At 41.5% G+C, this 26,306-nt stretch overlaps 1 protein-coding gene across 4 annotated transcripts in view; it reads right to left on the reverse strand.

The window, feature by feature from the left end:
- Tet3 (tet methylcytosine dioxygenase 3) overlaps positions 1-26,306 on the reverse strand; it is a 101,341-nt gene that overhangs the window by 17,171 nt on the left and 57,864 nt on the right. For all 4 annotated transcript variants that reach the window (XM_046432192.2, XM_046432191.2, XM_046432193.2 and 1 more), the window contains 2 exons: positions 11,412-11,502; positions 5,222-5,315 (listed from right to left, as the gene is read on the reverse strand). In XM_046432192.2, coding sequence (XP_046288148.1) covers positions 5,222-5,315; positions 11,412-11,502 — 185 coding nt within the window. The remainder of the gene's footprint in view (positions 1-5,221; positions 5,316-11,411; positions 11,503-26,306) is intronic.

Here is a 26,306-nt window from a genome sequence, read left to right on the forward strand (position 1 = left end):
CATTTCTAGTGAAAATACAGCATACCTGTGTTTTTAGTTAAAAGCAAGAGGATTAGCACAGTGGAAAACAGATCATTGTCCCTCAAAAAGCTAAAAACAAAATTAGTATATGATCCAGCAATTCTATGCCTTGGAGTACATGCTGGGGAATCAGGGGCAGCAACTCAGGCAGATACTTGCACACAAATGTTCTACGCAGCACACTGACAACAGTCAAAGGAGGAAACAACTCAAGTTTCTATCAGTAGATGAATGGATAAACAAAGTATGGCATATATGTACAATAGAATATTATTCAGCTATAAAAAGGAATGAAATTCTGACACCTGCTACAAACTTGGATGAACCCTGAAAACACTCAGCTAAGAGAAATAAGCCAGACACCAGAGGATGAACATGGCAGGGTTCTGCTAAAATAAGGTGCCTAGAATAGTCAGATTCACAGAGACAGAAAACAGATTACAGGTTATCAGGGGCCAGGGAAGGGGGAGTAGGGAGGGAATTGGGGAGAATACCTAAAATACCCAAAACAAGCTGTTAAAAAATTTAAAAGCAAGGGCCCTGGGCATCACACTACTCTGCAACTCAGGATTCAGCTGTTCCTCATCCAGGTTTTTTCATCTCCTCCCTCCACACACAAAAAGATGCATCAGGGCAAAGCATCCTGGGAGCTGGGGAACAAGATGGCTGAATTTCCCCAAAGGGTCCCAAGCAGTTCTGTGAAGAGATACAAGGTTGAGGGCCTGTAAACAGGGGTGGAATGAAGGCAGACAGAGGGGAGCTAAGTGGCACCAATGTAACAAAGCAAAAATGCACACAGTCCTGAACTATAGCAACTGGGAAGGAAACCAGCAAAGGAGTGGATCTAGTGGGGAGAAAAGTTTGGGACTATGGGGGCTGACGGACAGGGAAATACTTTAAGTGACTTCCAAGTTTTGTGGCTTAGGAGGCAGCAGTGGTGGTGCTGAATGGCATGTCAACTGGGAGTTCTCAGAGGTCAAGCTACTTGGGAAGATCTCAGGGGTTATTTCCACCAGGCCTGCAGGTCTGGAGGTCGATGTCTGGGCTGCAGATGGCCATGGTCACCAGTATGCCCAGGCAGGAGATGAAGAAAGGGGTAGCCAAGCAGATAACACTAACAAGGAAAGTGGGCCTGATCCAAGGCCAGGGAATGATGGGACCATGGCAGTGTGAAGGCATCTGCCGATCAAAAGCGGGAAGCAAGGTTTCGGCTCCATCAATTGCCTGCAGTTGGGGGATCCTGGCCGAGCATAGCCAATTCTTCTGATACTTTATTGCAGGAAAAAAGATGAAAATTTACAATTTTACGTGATTTTTTAAAACGTGGATACCACATTCAACTTTTTTGTCATGGTAATATATACAAAAAATTTACCACGTTAAGTGTACACTTTAGTGGAATTGGGTATATCCAAACCATCACCATCTCCAGAACCTTTTCACCTTGCAAAACTGAAACTATTCCAACAATAACTCTGTTTTCCCTACCTGATAGACCCTGCCAAGCACTATTCCATTTGCTCCACTCATGAATTTGACACCTCTAGGTACCTCATAAAAGTGAAGCCAAGCAAAATCTGTCCTTTTGTGACTGACTTGTTTCACTAAGTGCAATGTCCTCAAGGTTCATCCATGTTGTAGCATGTACCACAATTTCCTTCAAACTTTTAGGGGATACTTTGCATGCTGAACAAAATACATCTCTGTCCAGTTCTTGCTTTGAGGCAAGGCAATAATGGTTCCTCCCTACTGAAGCATCAATTATGTTTATTTTTTAAATTGTATTTTGGAAACCAGTAACACATGAATAAGATACTAAGTCACATACTGTGTTTGAACTTCCTGTGTAGTTACCTGGCTTTCTGCAGAATGAGCTGGGGAATATCATGGGCATCAACATGCATCTGTAGAATCTAATATGACAGTGGTCCCTGTTACAAAGATTTGTGAGGCACTATGGTAAACCTCTGCTCACTACCTGGGCACCGCACAGGCTAATCACACTCATGGGTCATGTACTCAGAGCACACAGCAAGACCCAAGCAGCCAAAGCTGTGATGGAAGCTGTGTCATTCTGGATTCCTCAATGGCAAACACACAAATGTCTTAGCACAAGTAGACAGCTTTCAATGGCCACATCCTCACAGGTCTATGGATATGGTCAAAAAACTAGGAAAGCAAAAAAGAGGAGTTGCTCCCTGCCCACACTCCCATAAAGAAACCCAGCAGGATGAAATGCACAAAAGTGTAAAAGTCAAAGGTGAATGGAAGACATGAACACACAAACACTGAGCACTATAAAGTGGTGGTTCACATTCTGTGAAAGCATCATGAATATCTCACTTCGTTTCTAGGCAGGCAATCCCTAAGAACTGAACCAAGAGCAGTGTAACGCCCAGCAGAAAGCAAAGTGTCCGCTCCTAGAGGAGGGTCTTCATTTCATTTCCTGGGGTTTCCCGAGTCAAGTCTGCTCCACTATGCCTGATGGGACTTCAGATACCTGCCTTCTGATCTCCACTAGCTTTATCCTGCCCAACCAGCATCTCTGTGGTTCTTCTATCAAAACTGTCTGCTGTCCTCACTGTGTGCTTGTGTTTATTCTAAGCCTTTGAATGCTCCCTGGGCACTCCCTCCTTCTCAGGTTTGGCATCTTCCATATTTGGTATAGGATATCTTAAAATCAGACATTACAGTTGGCCACTGTGGCACATGCCTATAATCTCAGCAATTTAGGGGCTGAGGCAGAAGGATCACAAGTTCAAGGCCAGCCTATGCAATTTAGTGAGATTCTGTCCCAAAATAAACAATAAGCCGGGTGTGGTGGTGCATGCCTGAAATCCCAGCAACTTCGGAGGCTGAGGCAAGAGGATCGCAGGTTCAAAGCCATAAACAACCTAGAACACTCTGTTTTAAAATAAAAGAATATAAAAAGGGCTGGGGGTGTGGCTCAGTGGTTAAGAACCCTTGGATTCAATCCCTGGAACCAAAAGAAAAAAATCAATAAAAAGGACTGGGATGTAGCTCAGTGGTAGAGTTGTTCCCTGGGTTCAGTTCCCAGTATTGCAAAAAAAAAAAAAAAAAAAAAAAAGAATGAAACAAAAAGAACAAGATCAGAGGTTACTCAAGGACTCCCTGGATTGACCCATTGTGTTCTCAGATCATTCAACACATTTTCTGCACACTTGCAATGTGCCTTAACACCCACATGCTCTACTCATAAGAAATAATTTCTTTTATCTTCACTCCACAGATGGGAATTTCCTTAACTCTGGGAATAGTCACTATGTATTCCCTACGCTGTCCACCAGGGCTTGGAGATCTCCATGAAGACCAAAGTAATGAGGACGGAGGGTTTTTTTTGTACCTTTCTGCCTCCCTCTTGCAGCAAACGAACGGGCTCTTCCTAATCCTTGGCAGAGCCATACAAGCTTGGTCAAGAATTAATGCTCTACCACCCATTCCAGGTTCTAGAAGTGCACATTCTCTCCTTCAAGAATATCCACATAGCAGGCCTGTAATCCCAGTGGCTCAACAGGCTGAAGCAGGAGGATCGAGAGTTCAAAGACAGCCTCAGCAAAAGCGAGGCCCTAAGCAACTCAAGTGAGATCTTGTCTCTAAATAAAATACAAAATAGGGCTGGGGATATGGCTCAATCGCCAAGTGCCCCTGAGTTTAATCCCTGGCATCCCCCCCCACATACACAGACAAGGAATATCCACATAGCCAGCTGTCATCTTTAACATGACAACTTTTTTGAAGCTGGAAAAATCCCTCCCTCTACCTGTGCCCTGAGAGGCTTTCCTCCCCAAAATGTTGGAATTCCTCAACAATCAGTTGAATTAGCAAGAGAAACGTGCAACTGTCACTCTATGGCTGATGTAATTTCATGGATGGGTTTTATTGAAAGAGAACCTTCACCTTGGATCAGCCACATCAGACCTCCCACTGCAACAACCATCTCTCACGAAGGTGGGGACAACATGTTTCTCATACCTGTGAATGTGCTAAGTAGTTCCAGATTATTTTGTTGCATACACTTCTACAATAGTGACTAAAAATAGGTATGTGGTAGTTGGAAGTTCGGATGCCTTTGATTTTCATTAAATGCAAAGATGCAGGGGCCTGGGGCACATGACAGTTACAACAGGCATGTGTGCAGATGAACAAAAGCTGACCAAGGTCATTCTACCAACCTCCCTCTCTCAGTCATGTGTTGTCCACCCAGCCTTTCTGCCTTTGCCTACCTGACCCTCTTGCTTGGGAATGCTTCTAACCTGCTCCCCAGTCCAAACATGGGCCAATACCCATGGCCCCATGCGTGTCCACTTTTGGGAAAACCTAGCCTGAACACTCCTTCTGCCACTCTAGGTCCTTATCCCTGAACTCCTATAGCACCATATCTGCCTCTCATATTAAACCTCTATTATTCATGCCTCCATGGCTTTATTTTGCTTGTCTCTAAGTATAAATAGCTTCCACCCAAAACTGAGCATCTTTCACATGCACCCTTACTAAGCCCCCAGCTGAGCTCACAAGACTAGAAGGGCCTTGCTGCAGCTCCTGGGAACTTGTTCTGCAGAAACAGATGCTCTGCTATTGACATATCTCCCTGTGGACAACCATGACAAGACCAGGAGAATTTTGCTTTGGTTAACCGGGGTCTCAGTTGGTGACATTCTCCCTGCTGAGACACCCAGGCTTCCTGGGAGGAAACTGCAACTCAGAAGTCGGGCAGTTGCAAGGCTAGTCATGACCCTGCTCAGAGGTTCAGCCTAGTCCCTCAGGTTGTATTACAGTAGATCAGTCTTCAGTTTCCAGTGAGAGACAGGAGTACTGGCCACTCCAGAGTACACAGAGAGGGCAGAGGAATCGAAGAGTCCCCAGTGGGGCCCGGCATTAGGTAATGACAGCTATTCCAGCTCACTTTTTCCTACCCTGTAGCCCTGAACCAAAGACCATATGAACCAAGATAATGTTCAACAGTTCTCAGACAGCCCAGATGCCAGGAGCTGGCATTTAGACAACATGAAGACAAACAGCTGATGCTGGAGGAAAATGACCCTAACCACTGGCTCCAGAGTTCCCCCAATGGTCAACATACCTGTTTCCTACATTCCCTGCCCAGTGGGGAAGCTGCTCTTAATAGTTGAAGGGGTGAGGAGAGCAAGGAACAGTTTGGCTACAGGGACTCAACACTCACCCACTTTGCAATGGGGCAGCCCCGAGAGCTCTTCCCCTCCTTTCCTGTGTAGATGACCTTCTCGATCCGGATGGCTTTCCCCTTCTCTCCATACCTAGAGAAGGAGACAGAGGCCACCATTAGCTCAGTGGAATGCCAAACACCTCATGGTAAGAAGGCAGGCCCCCAGGAGCTTCAGTTTGGCTTTCTGGTTACTGTTGGGGCATGAAAGGGGAGAGAGGTTTGAACGTTATTCAATGCTTCGAGGCTCTGGAGACACAGTGGCTACCTCCAGGTTCCCAGGCTTTGGTTCACCTGCTTCTTCTTTGCTCTTGTCCATGTGGCCCATCTCTGTCCGAGGGCAGAGGGATAGTCAAGTAGAATATCCCTGATTATTACCTGTGAGCCTCCAAGAAGGGTCCTGAAACCAAAGGCTAAACACAGACACTTGTACTCTGTCCTGTTAGCTTAGCCACCTCAGAATTAGTGATTTATAAATCCAATGCACAAAAGAAAATAAATGGGGAAACTCTTACTTTTCTCTTTTAGCCACCCCAACTGACCTCTGGGGAAGTGACCCTTCCAAACACACACACTGGCTTTCAGGTTCCCCTGGACAGTAAATACATCTGGTTCTCGCACACACCCACTGCCCTGGTCCACACACACAGTTCTGCAGAGCTGCAGGTCTCTGAGACCATCTAATCAACTATATCATGTTCAGAGGTGACAAGATCATAGTTGGCCTCAGAGCTGAAGTGACTCATCCAAGTCCACACAACTATATGGGAGAAACAGTGGTTCACCTACAGCCTGGGAAGTCAGACAGACTGGGTTTGAATGCCTGTCCTACCACTTTCTACATCTATAATGACCACTGACTGACTTCTCTAAATCTCAGTTTTCTTATCTGTAAGATGGAGATGAAAATTGTTCCTACCTCCTAGGCTTGATAAACACAGCGCACAGGGGAGCGGTGGTGGTTCATCTTACTGAACCATCTCATTTTAATTTCAGGAAAAATATAACATCTGCAGATAATGGTCACTTGCCACCTCTTCCTTTCTACTCTCGATGCCTCTATTCCAATCTCTGTCTCTCTGACCTCATGTTTCTGACATGCCAACAGCCATCTTTGTTTTTTGTTTTTGTTTTTTTTTTTTTGGTACTGGAGAGTGAATCCAGGGACACTTTGCCACTGAGCTACTTTCCCAGTTCCTTTTTATTTTGAGACACTGTCTCACTAAGTTGCTTCTGATCTCAAATTTGTGGTCCTCCAGCCTCAGCCTCCCAAGTTGCTGGGATGACAGATGCGCCCCGACACCTTTGTGTATTTCTCCACTTCAACAAAAATGTTTCTTGTAATTTATTACTGAACATGAAGTCAGCTGGTGCTGGGGAAGACTCCTTGCTTTGAAGAGTCCTACTAAAGATCTATTAAGAATTTTTAACTCTAAGAATCATTTAACTCTTATCCAACACAGTTTTAACATCTAAGGAGACATATGGCTAGTTTTTTTTTCTTTGACCAATTAACATGTTTTGTTTTTGGTACCAGGGATTGAGCCCAGGGACACTTAACCACTGAGCTCCATCCCCAACCCTTTTTATATTTTATTTAGAGACAGGGTCTCGCTAAATTGCTAAGGATGGCTTTGAACTCACAATCCTCCTGCCTCAGCCTCCTGAGCCACTGGGATTACAGGTGTGTGCTACTGAAGCTGACTAGTATGCTCTTCTTTTTCTTTCTTTCTTTTTTTTAATGTGGTGCTGAGGATCGAACTCATTGCCTCACACATGCTAGGTAAGCTCTACCACAGAGCTACAACCCCAACCTACTTCATAACTATCTAAATCACACTTTTCTTGTATTTCTGTAATGAATTCAGTTTGAGCAAACATTTTAACATACTATTTAATAAAGCATAATGTTATCATAGTGATTAAAATACCACTTTTTTAATCTCCTCTCCTCCATTTCTAGGAATCACTACCTCAAAATAACCACATAAATGCAGTGCCTGGGGTTGGGGCCCAGTGGTATAATAGTGGGTAGAAATGATCCCATTTGGCTCAAAATTTCTCTGTATAAGTATGTGTATTTTTGTAAATGTTTAGAAAGATGGAAAGGTAAACATCAAACCTTTAAAGCTTATTCTGGGAAGAATAACTGCTGGAGGGTTTTATTCACTCTGTACTTAGACTTTTTAAGCGTCTTCTTTCATTTTCATAATTCAAAAAGGTGTTGTTGTTGTTTTTTTAATGCTAACTGAAGGTTTCTGAGTTTCATGTTGTCTCTTCCACTGAGTTCTCAGTGAAGGGGTGAGAAGTGCTTCTGGTCATTACAGCATTAGAATTTGAAGGCTCGGTTAGTCAGGACACTGAGAATTCTATAGTGTGGTCTGGATCATGAGTTAAAAATCACACAGTGCTGCTTTTGTTTGGCTCCTGAACAACTTTCAGTTGAACTAGCATTTATCAGGAAGCCACCCACAAGTTTAGGGTCTGGGCCTCTGTGTGTCCTGGGGATCTCTGTTGGGAGAACAACTCGAGGTGACCACACTAACCTCTCTAAAATGTAGGACTATCATGTTCCTCACAGGAGGGTGAGCCAAGGACACGGATGCTGGCTTTCCACCCAGGTCCTCCCCACCACCCCTGTGAGAAACGCATCCTGCAGCAAGCTTCATATTAGAGATCAAATAAAAAGACCAAGCACTGCCTGAACAGTTACACTTCTTTAAAATAAATACATAAAATAAAAACAGAATTGAGTGTCTCTTTGTGTTTAAATACAACCAATCAACTCTTACTTCACTCTTTCTTCTTAAACATCTCACTTTCTGTCCTAGCATGGAACATCCCTTCTACTACATAAATTCCCAGACCATAAACTAAGCCAACAAGGACAGGCTGAACCTTATTCTAAAGAGAAACTAATAATCTTAGCCAGTGGTTCTCCAAGGGTGGTCCCAGGACCAGCCGCATTGGCATCACCTGGGAACTTGGTAGGAATGGGAAGTAGGCTTTTACATCACATCCCAGACCTGCTAGGTCATAAACTCAGTGGGGCCCAGTGAAATGTGCTTTCAAAAGCCCTTAGGAGCTTCTGATGCCTGCACAAGTTGAAGAACCACTGCTCTAATGCTGTATTTCTTCAGGGTCAGCTCTACCACACTAATGAGATCAATTCCTCCAAAGCTCAGAGGACTCTCTAGTGTAGTTTTGGTTCTTCATTTCTAGAACAAGCATTTAATGAACTAGGCTGCAGGGAATCCCTTTCCCAGATAGAACACACAAGGCTCTGGGCAACGTACCATTCTCAGATCTGAGTTTGACAACTGACTCCAATTATCTATGACAATGAGGACCTGGATACCCAGGAGGTATAAAGCCCATAAATAAATTGAGATATTTTAAGGAGTTGCTTTCAACCGCCCTCTCCTTTCTCCAAATCTGTACCAGAGAAACTAACAGCATCATCTCTTTGATGATTTCAGTTTATTTCCCCTCCTTGACTTTGGCCAATGCCTGACAATTTCAAAGGTTCTGCAGAGAAAGGGTGGAGGGAAAAGAACTCTAGAGAGATGGCAAAGACGATTCATAAACTTGGCCCCCAGTCAGGGAATCATTCATTCATTCCCCTCCCTTGTTCCAGAAAGGATCTTAATAACATTCCTCTAAGATAAAAATAATAGGTGATGAAAAGAACAGCTACTTGGTACAGAAAATACAATCAGCGGGGTTTTACATGTACTTTTGAGATGAGTCTGGAACATTTTGTCATATGAAGAAGAATCAAAACATTTGGACACTCTTTAGGGTTATATCAAAAGGACTCAGGAGCAACCTGAATAGGTCCCATGGCCAAAGGAGGGACATCACATTTCTCCTAGTGGTGGGGGTACAAAAATCTGGCTCTAAACTTACTAGCAGCCAACATAAAGATGGAAATGCAATCCGTTACATGATTGACAAGGTCCTTAAGATAAAAATAAACCAATCGCTGAGGAAAAAGACAAGTATTCCTGGTCTTAAGAGGAATTCCTCCCTTGGATCAGATTCTGAACAATCTACAGTTGGCTGTTACTTTTAAAACAAAGAGGGGAAAATAAATATACAAATCTCAACTTTTATCTCTCTCTCTCTTAATCCATTTTTGAAATGTACTCTTCCATAACTAGAAGTTATTTAGGGAACTACCTGGAAATCTCATAAAAGTGGTACCCCCTAGGCCCCCCAAAAAGCCAAAGCAAAAAACAAATACCCATATTGGATCAAACTTGTACATTTCTCTACCCTTCGGCAAAGGATAATGTTGAGATTCCTTACCAAAAAAAACCACTGGCCAAGGGCTGGAGTCGTGGATCAGTGGTGGAGAGCTCGCTAGCATATGCGAGGCAAGGGCCCTGGGGTCGATCCTCAGCACCACATAAAAATAAATAAATAAAGGTACTGTGTCCAGCTACAACTAAAAAATAAATATTAAAAAAAAAAACCCACTGGTCAAATGATGTTTATTCCAATATAGAAACTGTAGCATGCATGCCTGTGGGCACAGGAAGCAAGCATGCACAATACACACGGTTTTAAATCTGTTGTGCTCTCATGGGCTCAGAAGTGCCCTTCACATCGGGCTGGAATTTACCAATTGGGTCTTTGATCTACTTTGAATATAAATGTTTCCAGATGATGTAAGAAATTAACAGTAACCACAGCAGATCGCAGACTTCCATCCATCTCACCTTACAGAAATTCAGCTCAAAATCATGTTCCCTACTATGCCAACAGGACTCATTTGGCTCCCCTGCTCAGATAAAATCTGGTTCCCAAACCTGTGGAAACTCTAGGCTGCTCAAGTCTTCCACAAAAACTGCTGTATATGTGTGAGCAAACATATGCTCAGGTTCACGTCACCTCTGTTTTCACTTACACTGCTCATGCTTGTTATTGAAACTGCAATCAGTGCACAAGTACACGAGGCGGACAAAGACTGCCCACCGTGTGGTGCTTGCAGCAGACACTGTTTTTCATACGTCAGCTCAGTTTATCCTCACAATACCCCCACTCTGTATGTGCTTCTGTCATCATCCCTATTTTGTCATTGAGAAAACTGAGTCATACAGGAGAACAACTTACCAAGGACTCAGCAGTAAGTGGCAAGGCCAGGACTGGACCCAGAATAGCTCCAGCATCTACGCTCTCAGCCACCACGATGTATTACCTCTCCACAGACTGGAACTTGGTATTTACTAACTGCTATGAAATGTACATAGATTTAAATACTCTATCTACATGAGTTGCATGTTAATAAAAAAAAACTATTAAATATTCTATAGTCTTGAATTTGAATTGGGAGTGTCAATATAAACTCAAGATGTTTAACCCCTAGCAAATAACAAAAATTAAAAACTCACAGATACAACTTAGGCTTTTCTACTGAAATGACCTAAAAACAATGAACAAAGAAGTGGTGTACGCCCATAATCCCAGACTTTTGGGAGGCTGAAGCAGGAGGATCATAGCTTGAGACCAGCCTCAGCATCTTATCAAAATCCCATCTCAAATAAAAAATAAAAAAGGCTGGGGATGCAGTTCAGTGGTAAAGCACCCCTAGGTTCAATCCACAGTTTTTAAAAAAATTTTTTTTAAGTAAAAATAAAAACAATTAACAACCTACTATTAGCAATGAGCACCCTTGGTACGCTGATAGTCTGTTTCCTCAATGACTTTTCCTCCAAAAAAGGAATCAGGACTTCTAAATAATTGTATGACATGAGTCCAGAATGTTTTCATTCAGAAATAAATTGATATTACCTATAAAGTAGTTTCGAATAAAGACAGGGAAAAAAAAAATCAACCTGACTCCAATCAGCCTTTTAGCTCTGATTACCATACCATAGGACTTACAGAGGAAGAGCATGTTAAATGACATCACAGGAAAGTGATAAGAACAGCTCAGACTGTGGGAAACAAACTCTGCAGGACATACACCCACATAACCATGTTCCTTCAGTAAAAATATTTCAGGAATGAGGGGGCATATGGAGGGCCGACAGATTCAAAGAAACCCAGGACTTCCTGGAAGTGAGCACCCCACATTTGACCTGCCACAACATGGGTGTGAGGGCTTCCTTTCTGCACATTGACTAGTGGGAGGCATATTCTGTCAACACGTCCATTTCTTCTAGGACATCTGTGCATCACTCACCGCTCCTCCATGAGTTCCCGGATGGAGGCTACCGTGGGGCCAGATCCCAGGTGAGTGTAATAAGGACCTTCATCTTTCTCCACTATTTGTTCTGCAGAAACACCAAGAATAAGCATTATTTGAAGATAACAATTAGTCAACACCAATTAAGAAAGGCAAGCCACCAACAGGAAAATTAATAGGCATGTTACAAAACAGGAAACGCAAATGACTTATAAGCATGTGAAAATGTATTCAATCCCTTCAGAAACCAGAAAATCATAATAAATCATCATTACACACCCGCCAAATGGGCAAACATTTAGAAATCTGGTAAAACTAAGTGTCATCAAGACTGTGGACTAACCTCTTTGGAATTAAGCTCACTAACACCCAGTAAAGCTGGAGTGTTGCACACTGTGTGACCCAGTGATTCCCCTTCTATGTACACACTCTAGACCAGGGGTCAGCAAGCTACTCCAAAGGGACTACAAAAGAGACACAAATGCCAGCATTCATAGCCATCATTCACAACCAAAAAATGATAACACCACACGTGCCCATCAATAAATGAACAGATAAATTAAATGTATGTATCATCTAATGAAATATTAGTCAGCCTTAAAAATGAATGAAGTTCTAGCTGGGTGCAGTGGCTCATGCCTATAATAATCCCAGCAGCTGGGGAAGGATTCAAAACCAGCCTCAACAACTTAGTGAGGCCTTAAGCAACTTAGCAAGACCCTGTCTTCAAAACATAAAAAGGGCTGGGGATGTGCCTCAGTGGTTAAACATCCCTGGGTTAATCCCCAGTATAAAAAAATAAATATATAAATGTACCATAAGTATGTAAGGGAAGCTATGTAAAGAGTATACAGAAACTTTCTGTACCATTTTGCAACTCTCCTATAAATGTAATATTATTTCAAAATAGTTGTTTTTCTTTTTTAAAAAAATAAAACAAACCAGGCAGTGAGTTCTAATTTGTGATTGTGTCTATTAAAAAAATCATGGTCAGGGGCTGGGATTGTGGCTCAGGGGTAGAGCGCTTGCCTAGCGTGCATGAGGCACGCTCATACAAATAAATATGCACCACATACAAGTAAATAAATATTTTTAAAAAATTATGGTCACATATATCAAAACACATATAAAAGAATTTGCAACAGTCAAAACTGGAAACAACCCATTATGGGTGGAATGTCTGTGCCCTCCCAAAGTCGTATGCGGAAGCCTGATCCAATATGATGGTATTAGAGTGGGGCTTTTGAGAGGTAATGAAAGCAGTCCTTATGATTAGGATTAGTGCCCTTACAAGAAGGGCCCCAGAGAGCTCTTCTCCCTTCCCCACTCCCCCAAACCCTCAAAGGATAATTTCCTTAATATTATCCTCACCCCCCGCTTTTTTTCTTTGTATGTGGTTCTGGGGATTGAACCCAGGGGTGTTCTACCACTGAGCTGTATCCCCAGTCCTTTTCATTTTGGGAAAGGATCTCACAAAGTTACCCAGGCTGGTCTTGAACTTGCAATCCCTCCTGCCTCAGCCTCCTGAATCCCTGCGATTACAGGTGAACATCACTGCACTGGGTTTCCTTAATACATCAAGAGCTACGACAGCTAAATAAGGTCAATAGTATAAGAAAAACTTGGGGGGAAAAAAGGATTAAAAAAAAAAAAGAATCTTGGAGAAAGCAAATGGTTCAAACACACATGAAACTACAATAAGATAATTTTCTCCTTTCAGATAACTCACTGTGTTGGCAAGGTTACAGGAAACAAGTAGCGTGGAATTTAGCAATATGTTAAAACTAGAAATGCAAAATCTGACTCAGCAACTTCAAATAATTTATTTAAAAACATTTATTTCTAGAGTTTGGTTATACTTGCATATGTATTAAATAAGAGTATGAGAATATTTACTGTATCATCATTTGTAACAGGAAAATATCAGAAAGAACTAAATGTTCATTACTAAGAACTGGTTAAAAATATTATGGCATACCCATATAATAAAATATTAAGTAGCTAAAATTAGAAGGCTCCAAATATACTGAGAAAATGATTTCTAAGGTATCTTAAGTAGAAGGAGATTCAGACTCTCAGTATAGCGTGTGTAATATGCATATACAATCACATACACGTTCGTACACAGACATAAGATAAAGGTGTATACATTATTACCAACACTAAGAACAGAGTAAGAGCAAGTTTAAACTGACTTCACTTGTATTCCTGAGGTTTTTTTTTTTTTTTTTTTTTTTTTTAATGGTTAGCAATGTGTACAACCCAGCAGATGATCTGCTCATGAAGGCACTTCGTTCCTCCCCACTGCCCTTGGACAGTCTTTACCTGAGTTATTACCATGGTCTCCTAACTGGTCCCCTCCCTCCTAAAGTCATCCTATCCAACATCACCAGTTATGCTCTCCAAACAGAAATCTGCTCACACAACTTACCACTGACAACTCCACACTAGATAAAAGAAAGACCACCACCAACAACTCCAGAGCTCTGTCCTCAGGTCCCTGCCATTCAGGCATCTCTACAAACCTGCTGACCTTGCATTCTGCCTTGGCCACCAAGGCTCCTGCACAGTATCCCTGTGTCTTTAAATGTTTTCTCACTGACAACAGTGCCTTCCTTTATTTCTCCCTTTGGAGAAACTCATCTCTTAAGGCCTAGTTTAAGTGCTGTCCTTTCTGTGATGCCCTACTGGACTCGCTCAGAGCACTTTATACACAAAGCACTATCAGGCATGGGTCACAATCCATTATGTAACTGTTAATGGGGCACAGAAGAACAAACACAGATCTTGCAGACAGAGACCTGGGCAGCCGTAATGCATTATGTTCCAACCTCTCTAATCCTCATGCCTTCATGTGTAAAATACATAAAGGGCTTATTAGCACAGTTTTTGGCACATAATATGAACTCAATAGGTTGCTATTGTCTAGGCTCTGACAAACTGTGTGACTATGGACAAGTTGCACAACCTTTGTAAGCCTTAAAGCAGTTGAAATAATATTTACACATGATAGAATTATAGAGGATTAGATGAGATGTAAGGTACTAGGGCTTTAACACTGAAAGAATGAATGGTTTCAACTAAAGAGTTAAAAGCTACCTGCTCCAAATTTACATTTTTTGAACCATAAAACAGATTTTACAGATGTCTGCTAGTGAAGAGTGGAGGAGGGGAGAGGCTGGGAGAGACTGGGGTTTAGGGAAAGACAGTGTGAAGTCGTGGGTGTTGGGGTAGTAGTCTGAAGCTCTTTATAGGTGCTAGGAGACCACATGGTCTACAGAAAATAGAATAGAAGAACATGCCAGAACTTCTGGGCTCTGTTCCAGTTTCTATTGTCTGGAGAAAATGCAAAGTTATGAATTGACTACAGGGTCTTACACTGGAACTAGAACCTAATATAGCTTTTGGTGACTACCCTCTGCCCCACATTAGAAAAACTCAAAACTCCTAGGGTTAAGGGCAGAGAAAGGGAATTTTCAAGGAGAAGATGCAAACTAAATCTTGGCAACTCCAAACCAGCAACTGGAACAGACAAAAAGAGGATCCTAAACCAAGCCAACCTGGAAACCGGCTGGTCGGGTTTCTCTGGGAGGGCCAGTGAGACACACAGGGCAGACACGCTCCAAGAGCCAAACGAAACCAAAGCCACTTGTAGCAGTTTACAAGGCAAAACAAGGAGTGTCTCAACAGCATGCTTCTTTTCACTGCATCCCTTGCCCCAGTATGTGTCTGTGTCGGGGGAAGATCTGTGAAGAAATCTGACAATGAGGGACATCTAGTATGAAACTGGTGTGTATATACTACGCACACTCTGACGCCCCAAAATCTCACGTTCATATAGTTTCTGTTTTAGTATATTCAATATTATATAGGGTGCTTAAAGGTTCCTGAGTTAGGAACTAACATATTAAGGATAAAGGAGATGTTAAGCATAACAATTTAAAAATTAAGTAAAAATCCTGTTCTGTTAAATTTGAAGTATAAATATCACAGTGACACATACCTGAGATAATCTACTTACAAAGAAGAAAGGCTTCATCGGGCTTATGATTTCAGAAGTTTTGGCCCATGGTTGCTTGGCCCTGTGGCTCTGAGCCCGAGATGGCACAGTGCATCATGGGTGGTTTATGGCAGAGGAGGTCTGTCACCTCATGGCAGCCAGGAAGCAGAGAGAGGAAGAAGAGGGCCAAGGTACCAACATCTCCTTCGAGGGCAGGTCCCCATGACCTTTCTTCCACTAGCCCGGGCTCCTAAAGGTTCCACCACTTCCCAGAAGTTTCTGGCTCAGCACAAGCCTTCAATACGTGGGTTTTTGGGGGACATTCAAGTTCTATTTTAAACTGTAGCAATCACTATGAACTTGGGTTCTACTCAAAGAGCATAAAAGCAATGACACTCTAGTAACTTTAAGCACCCCTAGCTGACCAGTTTTGATTTCTAAATATCATTATCCACCAAAAGGAATAGGCATCCTCAAAGAAACGATCAATTCAAGGCCTAAGGCAGAAGTACAGCTCATGTGTGCACTGGTGTCAAAACGGCTACCCGGCCAACAACTTGCACAAGACATCACTGAGTACAAGCCACAGGCTGATTTCAGAAATGTTGAAAATGTTTTTAAAAGGTATACACACATGCACACTCACACCGAGTATGAGGAAACGTGATATTAAGCCACCTTTTATATTCTGATAATTGATAACTAAAGGAAAATTATGCATAATCCTGGCTTTCTGGTAGAAGCTAACTAAATGATGAAGACAAATCCTGCCACCTTTTGGTAATAATACTTGATGTAATGCCTACCCTGTTAATTTTTAAGTGCACAACATGGCACTGTTAACAACAGGCCCTATGTTGTACAGCAGATCTCCAGAACTTTCTCATCTTGTGTGACTGTAACGTTACACCCACTAAACAAACTTCCTGTTTCTCTCCCCCCATCCCCTGGCAACCACCATTCTATTTTCTACTTCTGCAAGTCTATTTTAAATACCTCACATAAGTGGAATCATGCAGTATGTGTTGTTCTGTGACTGACTTATTTCACTTAGCATGTTTTCAAGATCCATCCATGTTTAGAAAAGTGTCACTTTTTAAATATACAAGGAATGATAGAAAATTATCACTTTGTCATCTCTAATGAAAAATTAATTTACTTAAGGAATATAGGGATCTGGATAAGCATGTGACTGCTGTGATTTGGCTATGAAGTGCCCCCAAAAGCTCTTGTATTAATGCAGGAATTTTCAGAGGTGCAGTGATTAGATTATGAGAACTGTAACCTAATTAGTGGATTAATCCTGGATAAATACTTTAGAAGAACTACCGTGCTGAGTGGCTGCTGTAGGCAGCAGGGGCAAGGCTGGAGGAGGAAGGTTTCTGGAGGTATGCCCCGGCCCCTCCCTTTCTCTTTCTGCTTCTTGGCTACCATGAGTTGAGCAGCTTTCCTCCACCATGCCCTTCTGGCCTGACATTCTGCTTCACCTTGGGCCCAGAGCAATGGAGTTGGCTGACCATGGGCTGAACCTCTGAAACCATGAGCCCCAATGAACTTTTCCTCCTCTTAAGTTTTTCTGATCAGGTGTTTTGGTCACAGCAATGAAAAGCTGAACTTCCTGATCAACTGTCATTACTAACATTGGGACAAGCATACTTCTGGATTCGATGTAATGAGGAGCATGGCATCATCCACTTAAAAAAAGTTCTCCACCAGAACCCAATCAAGTACTCAGATCTAACCGTCAGCCCACAGGAAACACAGAGAAACAGGAATAAGTTAGGCAACATCACAAACCCAGAAAGGTGAAAGGGCAACATAGAGGCCAACTAGGCCTGTGCTCATCAACAATGTGCTCTGGGTATGGCTTTGCCTTCCCTTCTGCCAAACCACCACCATGAACTTACACAACACCATGTGTACCTTGCACAGAAGTGCAATTGGATCTACTATGCAGCTAACAAAAGGCATCAATGGGCTTGAACTCAGTTATGGTGCCAGAGAGGAGAGGACACTTTGCGAAGTTGGGGTGCTTTGTGTTTCTGTTTGTTTGGTACTGAGGATTGGGCCCAGAGGAGTTCTATAACTGAGCTACATTCTCATCGCTCTTTGAGACAGGGTTTTGCTAAATTGTTGAGGTTGGCCTTGAATTTGTAATTCTCCTGCCTCTGCCTCCCTAGTTGCTGGGATTACATGTGTGAACCAATACAACCAGTTTGGGGCAAGTTCTATGAGATATTTGTGTTCGGAATCACAGATCAATATATGGTACTATATATACAGCTGTTCTGTGACTGACTTATTTCACTTAGCATGTTTTCCCATAGAGAAATAGTTTGTTCACCTTAGTGCTGTTTAATGCTATCAATCCTCAACTGAATAGGTGAATTTATTTATGTTTAGTGTTATATATTTAGTCTTCTGTTATTTTATGTTTTCCAAGTTTATGTGCTTCCTTGTTTTCTTTCTTTCCTATTTTTGCCATAGGTATTGTATTTTCTTTTTTCCTCTCACCAGCACCTCCTTTGGCAATCTGGAAAATCTAGAGTATGTTTCTGGTAAAGCTAATGGGACTTTTAGAAGAACAGAAGCAAGCACCTTTGCAATTTCTCCCATCTTTTCCTTTACTTTGCCTTTTGCTCATAGATGTCTCCCCTTCTCTATTATAAGATACTTAACATAAAAATAAATTTATTTCAAATGAGTTAAAATACCTTTTGTTTTAGAAAAATAATTATCATAGACTTTTCTTTTATTGAACAGATTTAATGTTCACTGCTGGCACCAATTCATACCACAACTTTGACATCTATTATTCATTTTAATGCATCTCCACAAAACTTGAGTTTTTGTGCATTTGGAAATGTTTTAATGAAGCCTTTACAAACATGAATGGTAATTTAATTGGGTATAGACTTCTTGGATCAAATGTTTTATCGCAACATTCTACTCTGAGGACTGTAATATATATGTTCAACAAATAATTCAGACCCAGAATAAATAATCCTTACCAGCAGAGAAACAGGCAAGCAGACTCACACAGATACTCTATAGAAAAGGGCATATGACAAAGTGATGGGACTCATTAGTCAACAGGGGAAATGTCAAAGCCACAAAGAGATACTATGGTATACCTACTAAAATGGCAAAAGAAACTGATGACAGTATTTGCTGGTGAGGATGTGCAGCAATGCTGGTGGGAGTTTAGATCATTGCAACCACTTTGGAAAACTGATAGTACCTACTAAAGCTAAACACCCACAATTTCAATCCTAGAGACAAGCTTAGCAGAAATACATAAATGTGTACATAAATGCACCCAGAGACATGTATAAGAATGTTTCATATCAGCATGATTTATAATAACCCCAAATTGGGAACAATCCAAAAGACCATCTGTGATCCAGTAGCTACGCAATGGTATATTCACAAACTGAAATACTGTGCAACAGTAAGAATGAACAACACTGCTACATACAACATAGATCAATCTCACAAACATGCTACTGAATGAAAACCAGAAAAGTACATACATGTGTATGCATGATTCCATACATATGAAGTTCAAGAACAGATGAAATTGATCAGTGTGGTCAGAAGTTAGAAAAGAGCCTTGGGATAGGGGTCAGCACACACTGTGAAGGGCCAGATAGTAAACATTCTAGGCTTTGCAGGGCATGCAGCCTCAGGGGCAATTACTCAGCTTTGATATTATAGTGCAAAAAAATAAAAAAAAAAAACTTTATATGATACATAAACTAATGAGCATGGCTATGTTTCACTGAAACTTTATTTACGAACCCTGAAATTTGGATTTCATATAATTTTTATGAGTCATGAAATAGTATGCTTCTTTTGGTTTTCTTTCAACCATTTAAAAATATAAAAACATTTCTTTTTTTTTTTTTTAAGAGAGAGAGAGAAGAGAGAGAGAATTTTTTTTTTTTAAATATTAACTTTTCAGTTTTCGGTGGACACAACATCCTTATTTTATTTTATGTGGTGCTGAGGATTGAACCCAGCGTCCCGTGCATGCCAGGCGAGCGTGTTACTGCTTGAGCCACATCCCCAGCCCAATATAAAAACATTTCTACTCACAGATGTGGGCCAGATTTGTTCTTCAGGACACAGTTTGCCAGCCCATGCTGTTGGGCACAGGTGGTAAGTCACAGGGGAAGGGGATGAGAGGCACTGTGGAGTGCTAGTCATGTTCTGTTCTGGTTACATAAGGGTATAACTGCTATAAAACTGTATTAAGCTGTACACTTAAGATTTATATTCTTTCCTATATTTCAATAAAAAGAACTTTAAAAAAAACTTTTTAAAAGTTAGGAAAAAAAATACTTTGAAAAACCAAGTATATGTCACCAACCTGATGGTTAATTTGTAGGCATTTCTTCATTAAGTTCATTAAATTCATCAGAATCATTATTTGCTTATTTTTACTCATTTTTCCTGGGATCTCTTATGATCATTTCTTATCAAAGCTTTTGAAGTCTTCCGCTGCCTTTGGCTCTTATCTTCCATTGATTTATTCCAGGCTCCTCACTGGGAACACCAACAAATGTTCCCCATGTTTCCCATAAAATGTGGTCTCTCTTCTGAGCCCCCCATCTGCACTGGTTATGTTCACTCCTGTTTTTTTTCCCTGTCTTCCTCCCTCATGCTTGTCCCCCATCCTCACTGATTTGCTTTTCCTGTAGCTTTCGTTCTACTTTTTGCAGCTCCTAATGCAGTCTTAAGTGCTTTGTAATGGTGCTCTCCTAGCACTTAATCCATAACTCTTGTCACTCTGTAACTTCAGTACCTCACCTTTCATTTCTCATTTCATGGTGAACATTTCTTCAGCCTCCCTTAAAGTATAAATTGGTTGAATGATTCTTTTATTTTCTAGGGTAAATTTCCATCTTATGTGTTATATTAATTCCTCTCTTTTCCCACAGAATTTAATGGGTACCATATTGGATTTTTGTACATTAATCATTCTTTCATAAGGAAAGTTTATTTCTAAGGGCTTCTCACCTTCAGCATGACCGACACTGTGCAGTGGATAATTTGTTGTAGGGCTGTCTTGGGTATGGTAGGAGGCTCAGCAGCATACCTAACCTCTAATGCCAGCAGTATTTCACCTGTTATGACAACCAAAAATATTCTCAAACATTTTGTTTGAGGCAATTAAGAGGGGAAAAATAGTCCCCCCCTCATTGGAAGTCACTGATCTAGACTCATTTATCCAAAAATAGAGTGGGTAGAATCCTACTCCTGGTTGCCTGACCACTGCTCAAATTCTTCCCTTAGACATTAAGTTAGAGAACTGTATGTTGTAGAGGTTTTGATTATTAGTTCAAAAGCTCAGCAGTCTGAGAGGGGCTGGAGGAACTGTGGCTTGCTGTGGACAGTTGCAAGTGGGAAATTTCATCTCTGAGAATTCCGTTTGCTGGAGCCAATGCCTCTGAATTTGTATGTGTGTTTGTGTGTTGAGGGTTGGATTATATACTCTGTCCTAATGGGGACAAACACTTTGGGACTTGGGCTTATTCCCTCAAAAGGGCATGAGCTGGTCATTCTGATAAGACATCAAGTTAAAATAAAGCCTTACATTTGGCAGGATTTTTGTTTGGTGGTTCAGCAAATACTGAACAATGGCCTTTGTTTGATGTTGCTGGCCTTCAGCTACAGAGTTGGCTCCTACTATATGGTTTCTCCTCTCTCCTGCCAACTGTCCTTATCCCACACCTTACTGCACCAGAAGCTGGAGTTAGAGGGACTCAGTCAACTGCTTGCACCCCAACTTTGCACAGAGCATGCCTTCTAGACAGGTGGTCTCCAACCCATTCCCTAAGATGTAGGTTCCCTCTGAGCCTCCATAATCATCTTCTCAACACTGGAACTATATACCTTAGTATCCTTTAACTTGATCTTATACTGGCAGACAGCCCTTGAAATTCATGGTTTAAGATGGTAGCTTTGGCCAAATTTCAGTTGATGAGACTTTCTCTTTCTAATTTTGTTTCTTTTGGTTCTTTTCATCAGGTTCTAAGAAAGGAGTTTTTTGTTATTTTGCTGTTAAGTCCTGGTTCTTCCTTTTAGTCCCCAGTGCAATATTTCTTCCTTCTCCATAAAGGTAAAGTGACAGAGCAGAGAAATGACTCCACTCTCTTAAAGAAAAAACTTGCTTTATGTCTTACTTTGAGCAGAGAGACAAGAATTGAGTTCTCTTTCCTAAAATATTCAATAGAAAGCTCTGGGGGACAGCTCAGAAGAGCAAAATTCAATTTTTAAAAAAATGCTGATCATATGGCTCTAGGTGTTTTTCTGAACCCTGTGCACTTAATTTTACACTCATTAAAATAGAAAAATATGCTCTGTTATTCTGCACTAGGTTGGGGTGAGAATGAAATGGATCTTTTCTGCCATCAGCAAGAGATTACTAAACATAAGAAATTACTCATGACTACCTAACATGAAGAGGGATCCTCAGATCTAAATGAAACTTACACCTTTCCCTCCCTCTCAGAGACCAGGGTATCCACACTTTGCCAGTAGGAAAACTCAAGGGTAGAAATGTACATGGGAGCACAGCTGAGGCATTTCTTTTTTATGACACTGGTCCACAGAGATAATAAATGCACAGATGTCAAAATCACACAAGGGGGTGCTGGGGCTGGGGCTCAGTGGTAGAGCGCTCGCCTAGCGTGCATGAGGCACTGGGTTTGATCCTCACACCACATTAAAATGAAATAGAGATATTGTGTCCACCTACAACTAAAAAATAATTATTATTTTTTTAAATCATACAAGGGTTTTATTTGTACCTATCTTCTCTTTCCAAGCAATCCTTTATAATGCCTCAGTTTTCTAATGTAATTAGCAGACTTAAATCTGAACATCTTAAGCATATACAGCTAATTAGATTCCACTTCAATGACGGTCAGTAACCGACCACTAGCATGATGCCTCCTGATAGTCATAAGCACACAGCAATGGATGAGTAGATGGTCAGGACCTACCTTGGATCAGGTATGTTAGACAACTTTTTTAACACTAAAATCTCAGGTCACTTATGAGTCCATGGGCAGCATGCTGGGCTTACTGGTAATAGATATAAATACCTTCATAAAAATGCGCCCATTTGCCAACAACAAAAATTAAAAATAAGATCATGCCTAAACCTGACATCCTTGTAGAGTGAAATACAGAAATAGAGTAAGGTTGACTAGGTAACCAAAAAATATGTAGAGTATTTGTTCTGTGTTCAACATCAGTACAATGCTTTAAAAAATACAACACAGTTTCTGTTCTAAGGAACATGGAAACTAACTGCAAAGACTAATGTACAAAGTCAGACAAAGAAGGACAAAGCATTATAACTTGACTCTTCCCCAGCACCGATGCTATTTTCTGTTCTCAGCCCTGAAATCCAACCTCTGTTGGATCTTCCACCTACCATCTCCTCCATTTCTTCCCACGGCTCATCTACTTGTCCTTTAGAGCCTCCTGTTTGAGCCTTCTCCTCTAAACTGTGGTCTCCTCCATTCTCAGACTACACATTTAGCCTAGTGAAAGGACCCAAACTGTAACTTCAGCTCCCATCTGTTTGCTGAAGAACTTCCATTTCATAGATCCAACAAGACTCGACAGGGATACCCCTCACAGAAGTCTCCAAGGCTGGAGGGCCAAACTCACTCTCCTCCAGTGTTTTGCAGTTTCAGCAAGTGACACCACCATCATGCAATCAGCCAATCCAGGAACCTAGGAGGAGCCTGTGCCTGCTCCTTCTCTCTTCTTTCTGCATCCAACTGTTAATGAAGCAGAAATTCTTTTTCTTATTCTTTCTCCTATCTATTCCTCTTCCTCCTCAGCATCACTCTCTTAGTTCAGACACCCATTATTTCTTGCCTGAATGACACCTGAACCTGCAAACTGATTTCTCTGCCTTTGAATATCATCCCTTCTTCCCCAGAACTCTCCTCTCCAGCTACTCCTGGTCCTTTGTCTAACACACCAGCCACCTCAGAACCACCTGTGTTTCCCCCTGTTCTGTGATCTCCACATCTTCACTCCCCTCACTCCCCCCACACACGTGTTTCTCCTCCATAATCTTCATACCTCTTTGCCTGGCACACATAGTTACCTTCTCCCTGTTGACCAATTTTAAACTTCTATTGATCCTTTAAAATTCAGATCTCACCTCCTCCAGGAAGTTCTCTCTGATACCCACCTACTCCCTTTATATTGGTATCCAAATAGTCTACCATCTTGAAAAATACTTCATATGACATTTCTCTTTACCTCTGAATTCAAGGGAGGGGGAATAAGTTCTCAAAAATACTACAGAAAATAGACTTTACATGACTGTAAACAGAAATAACTTTGTGTCATCCCATTCAGGACTGTGGTCCCTACCAAGGTTAACTGACAGATACTGCAATCAGCCACATCCATTGGACAACACCTCTCCCTTACCTGGACTTGCACCATGATCCAGGAAAGGAGATTTTTTTCATATGACCACTTATTTAGGACAGGATAATCAACTGATTAAAAATTCAAGCATTTCTTAGGATAGCAGCCCCTAAAATCTGCATCTCCCAGCTTCCTGCTTTGGCTAGGAGTTTAGTCTCTGCAGCTTCCTGTCAGCTGTTCCTCAGAGATATCAGGACAACATTTAAAAGCTAACAGACTGTTTCCTCGTCTATAAAATGATGACTAGATCTCAAAGGATGCTTTTCCCACTAAAAAGTCATTTGGACTCATTCTCTACCCTAGTGGCTCCTCTGGGAAATTTCCACATTATTGAGAATGGATACAATGCAGAGAGGCCTGCACACATCCTGCCCCTGTGTTATAGGATCACTAGGGGATCAGGGGCATTTGAATGCATGCTTCAACGTAATAGAACTATATCAACAGCCATGCATCCCCTGCAATAACGCAATACAGAGCTTCAACTTAAGTTTTCTCAAAACTGTAAAATCACATGCTTTTTGGAGGAAAACATTACCTTCTCATATCATCTAAATTTAGTTTGTTGAAGCTTCAAGGGTGCCTTGAATTCTAGTACTTCGATGAATCCCCTTCAAACCCTTGGAAACTCATAAGTTTTACATAAGGGTAAAACAATGCTCTCGGTGCTCAGGGTTTTAATATGATGCCCATATTGGCCAAAATTGTGTATTGGCAAGACTTAACCAATACACTTGACTAACAGGTTTCTTTGCTATGCAGTAGGGACTAGTTATGCTTTTATAAAGTTGTTCTCACCGTCTGTCATCAATTGTTTATCCTGAATGCTTAATGGAGACTTCATTTTTCAGCTACTGTCACATCCATGGCAAATTCTTCCTTACATGCACCTACCATGTGTACCTCTCTGCCTCCCATGGGTGAGGGGATGAGTTGGGGGATACAGGATGGTCCCTATCTGTAATTAATCCTTGAGTGAGCACCTTTATCTCTAAACCTTGTCCTGAGCCTGAATTCACAATGGCAGAGTTCTCCCCACTCCCATCTCCCCCCAGCTGATGAAGCACCTGAGCAGACGCAGGGCTCCAGACACCTCTGGAGTCCAGGATAGCTTCCCTATCACAAACCCTCAGTCCCCACAAAAATTGTTTCAGGGAAAATCCCTTCTACTGTGCTCTCTTCACTCTGCCGCCATTGGTACAGTTAGGGCTTGTTTCTCAACCAATTTCAATGACACGTGGTCAGGAGTCCTGCTGCTGAGCTCAAATCTCACTTCCAACTTTCTATGACCTTGGGAAATTATTTAATCTGACTTTTGTTTCTTTGCTGTTAAAATGGAGCCACTGATGGTCCTCACCTCATACAAATGTTACGAGGATTAAACGAGGTGGTAACTGTAAAGTACCTGGCACAATGCCCGGATCAGAGCAAGTGTTTCATAAATACCAATATTGTTATTCTCAACAGCCACCAGTCTCCTGCCACAGGGTAACCACCCTCCACCAACCCATCTTCCATGTTACTGCTAGGGTGCACTTTTAAAAATATCGATTATAGGGACTGGGGTTTAATTTCATTTTGTTGCATTTGGATTTCCAGTTTTCCCAGCCCCATTTGTTGAAGATGCTATCTTTTCCCCAGTGCATGTTTTTGGCACCTTTGTCTAATATAAGATAATGGACTGTGGCTCAGTGGTAGAGAGCTCGCCTAGCACACGCAAGGCGCTGGGTTCAATCCTCAGCACCACATTAAAAAAAAAATTAATAAATAAAATAAAGGTATTGTGTCCAACTACAACTAAAAATATTTTTAAAAATTAAAATATCAATTATAAAATACATATTTTTGTCATAGAAAAAAATTCAGAAAGGTTACCTGTAGTCTGACCATAGAAACAATCACTTGACAAAGTGCCTGCTAGTCTTTTTCTCTATTTTCTTTTAAACCAAACAAGATTACCATTTATATACTTTTCTTTTGGGAAGAGAAAAGTCACCAAGAATTAAATCCAGGGCCACTTAACCACTGAGCCACATCCCCAGCCCCTTTTTATATTTTACTCAAAGTCAGGGTCTTGCTAAATTGCTTAGGGCCTCGCCTAAATTGTTGAGGCTAGCTTTGAACTCACTATTCTCTTGCCTCAGCCTCCTGAGCTACTGAGATTACAAGCATGTACCACCGTGCCCATATATATTATACTGTTATATTTTCTGTTTTCACCCAAGCATTTTCCTATGATTGAACAATAAACAACATAAGGTAGGTTTGGTTCTAATTCTTTGTTTAGATACAGATAAAATACAACCTGGAAGAGTAAGTGGCTGGCAATGATGGGACTCTGCTCCCCTTGCCTCTTGCCCATTGCCGATGCCCTCCATCTGCCTGCTAAGGCAGTAGCTGCCACTTTTGCATTGCTGGGGTTCTTG

The sequence above is a fragment of the Marmota monax genome, unplaced genomic scaffold (genome assembly GCF_021218885.2).
Source record: "Marmota monax isolate L192 unplaced genomic scaffold, Marmota_monax_Labrador192_F-V1.1 WCK01_AAM20220418_F8-fsc00106, whole genome shotgun sequence".
Classification (NCBI taxonomy): domain Eukaryota; kingdom Metazoa; phylum Chordata; class Mammalia; order Rodentia; family Sciuridae; genus Marmota; species Marmota monax.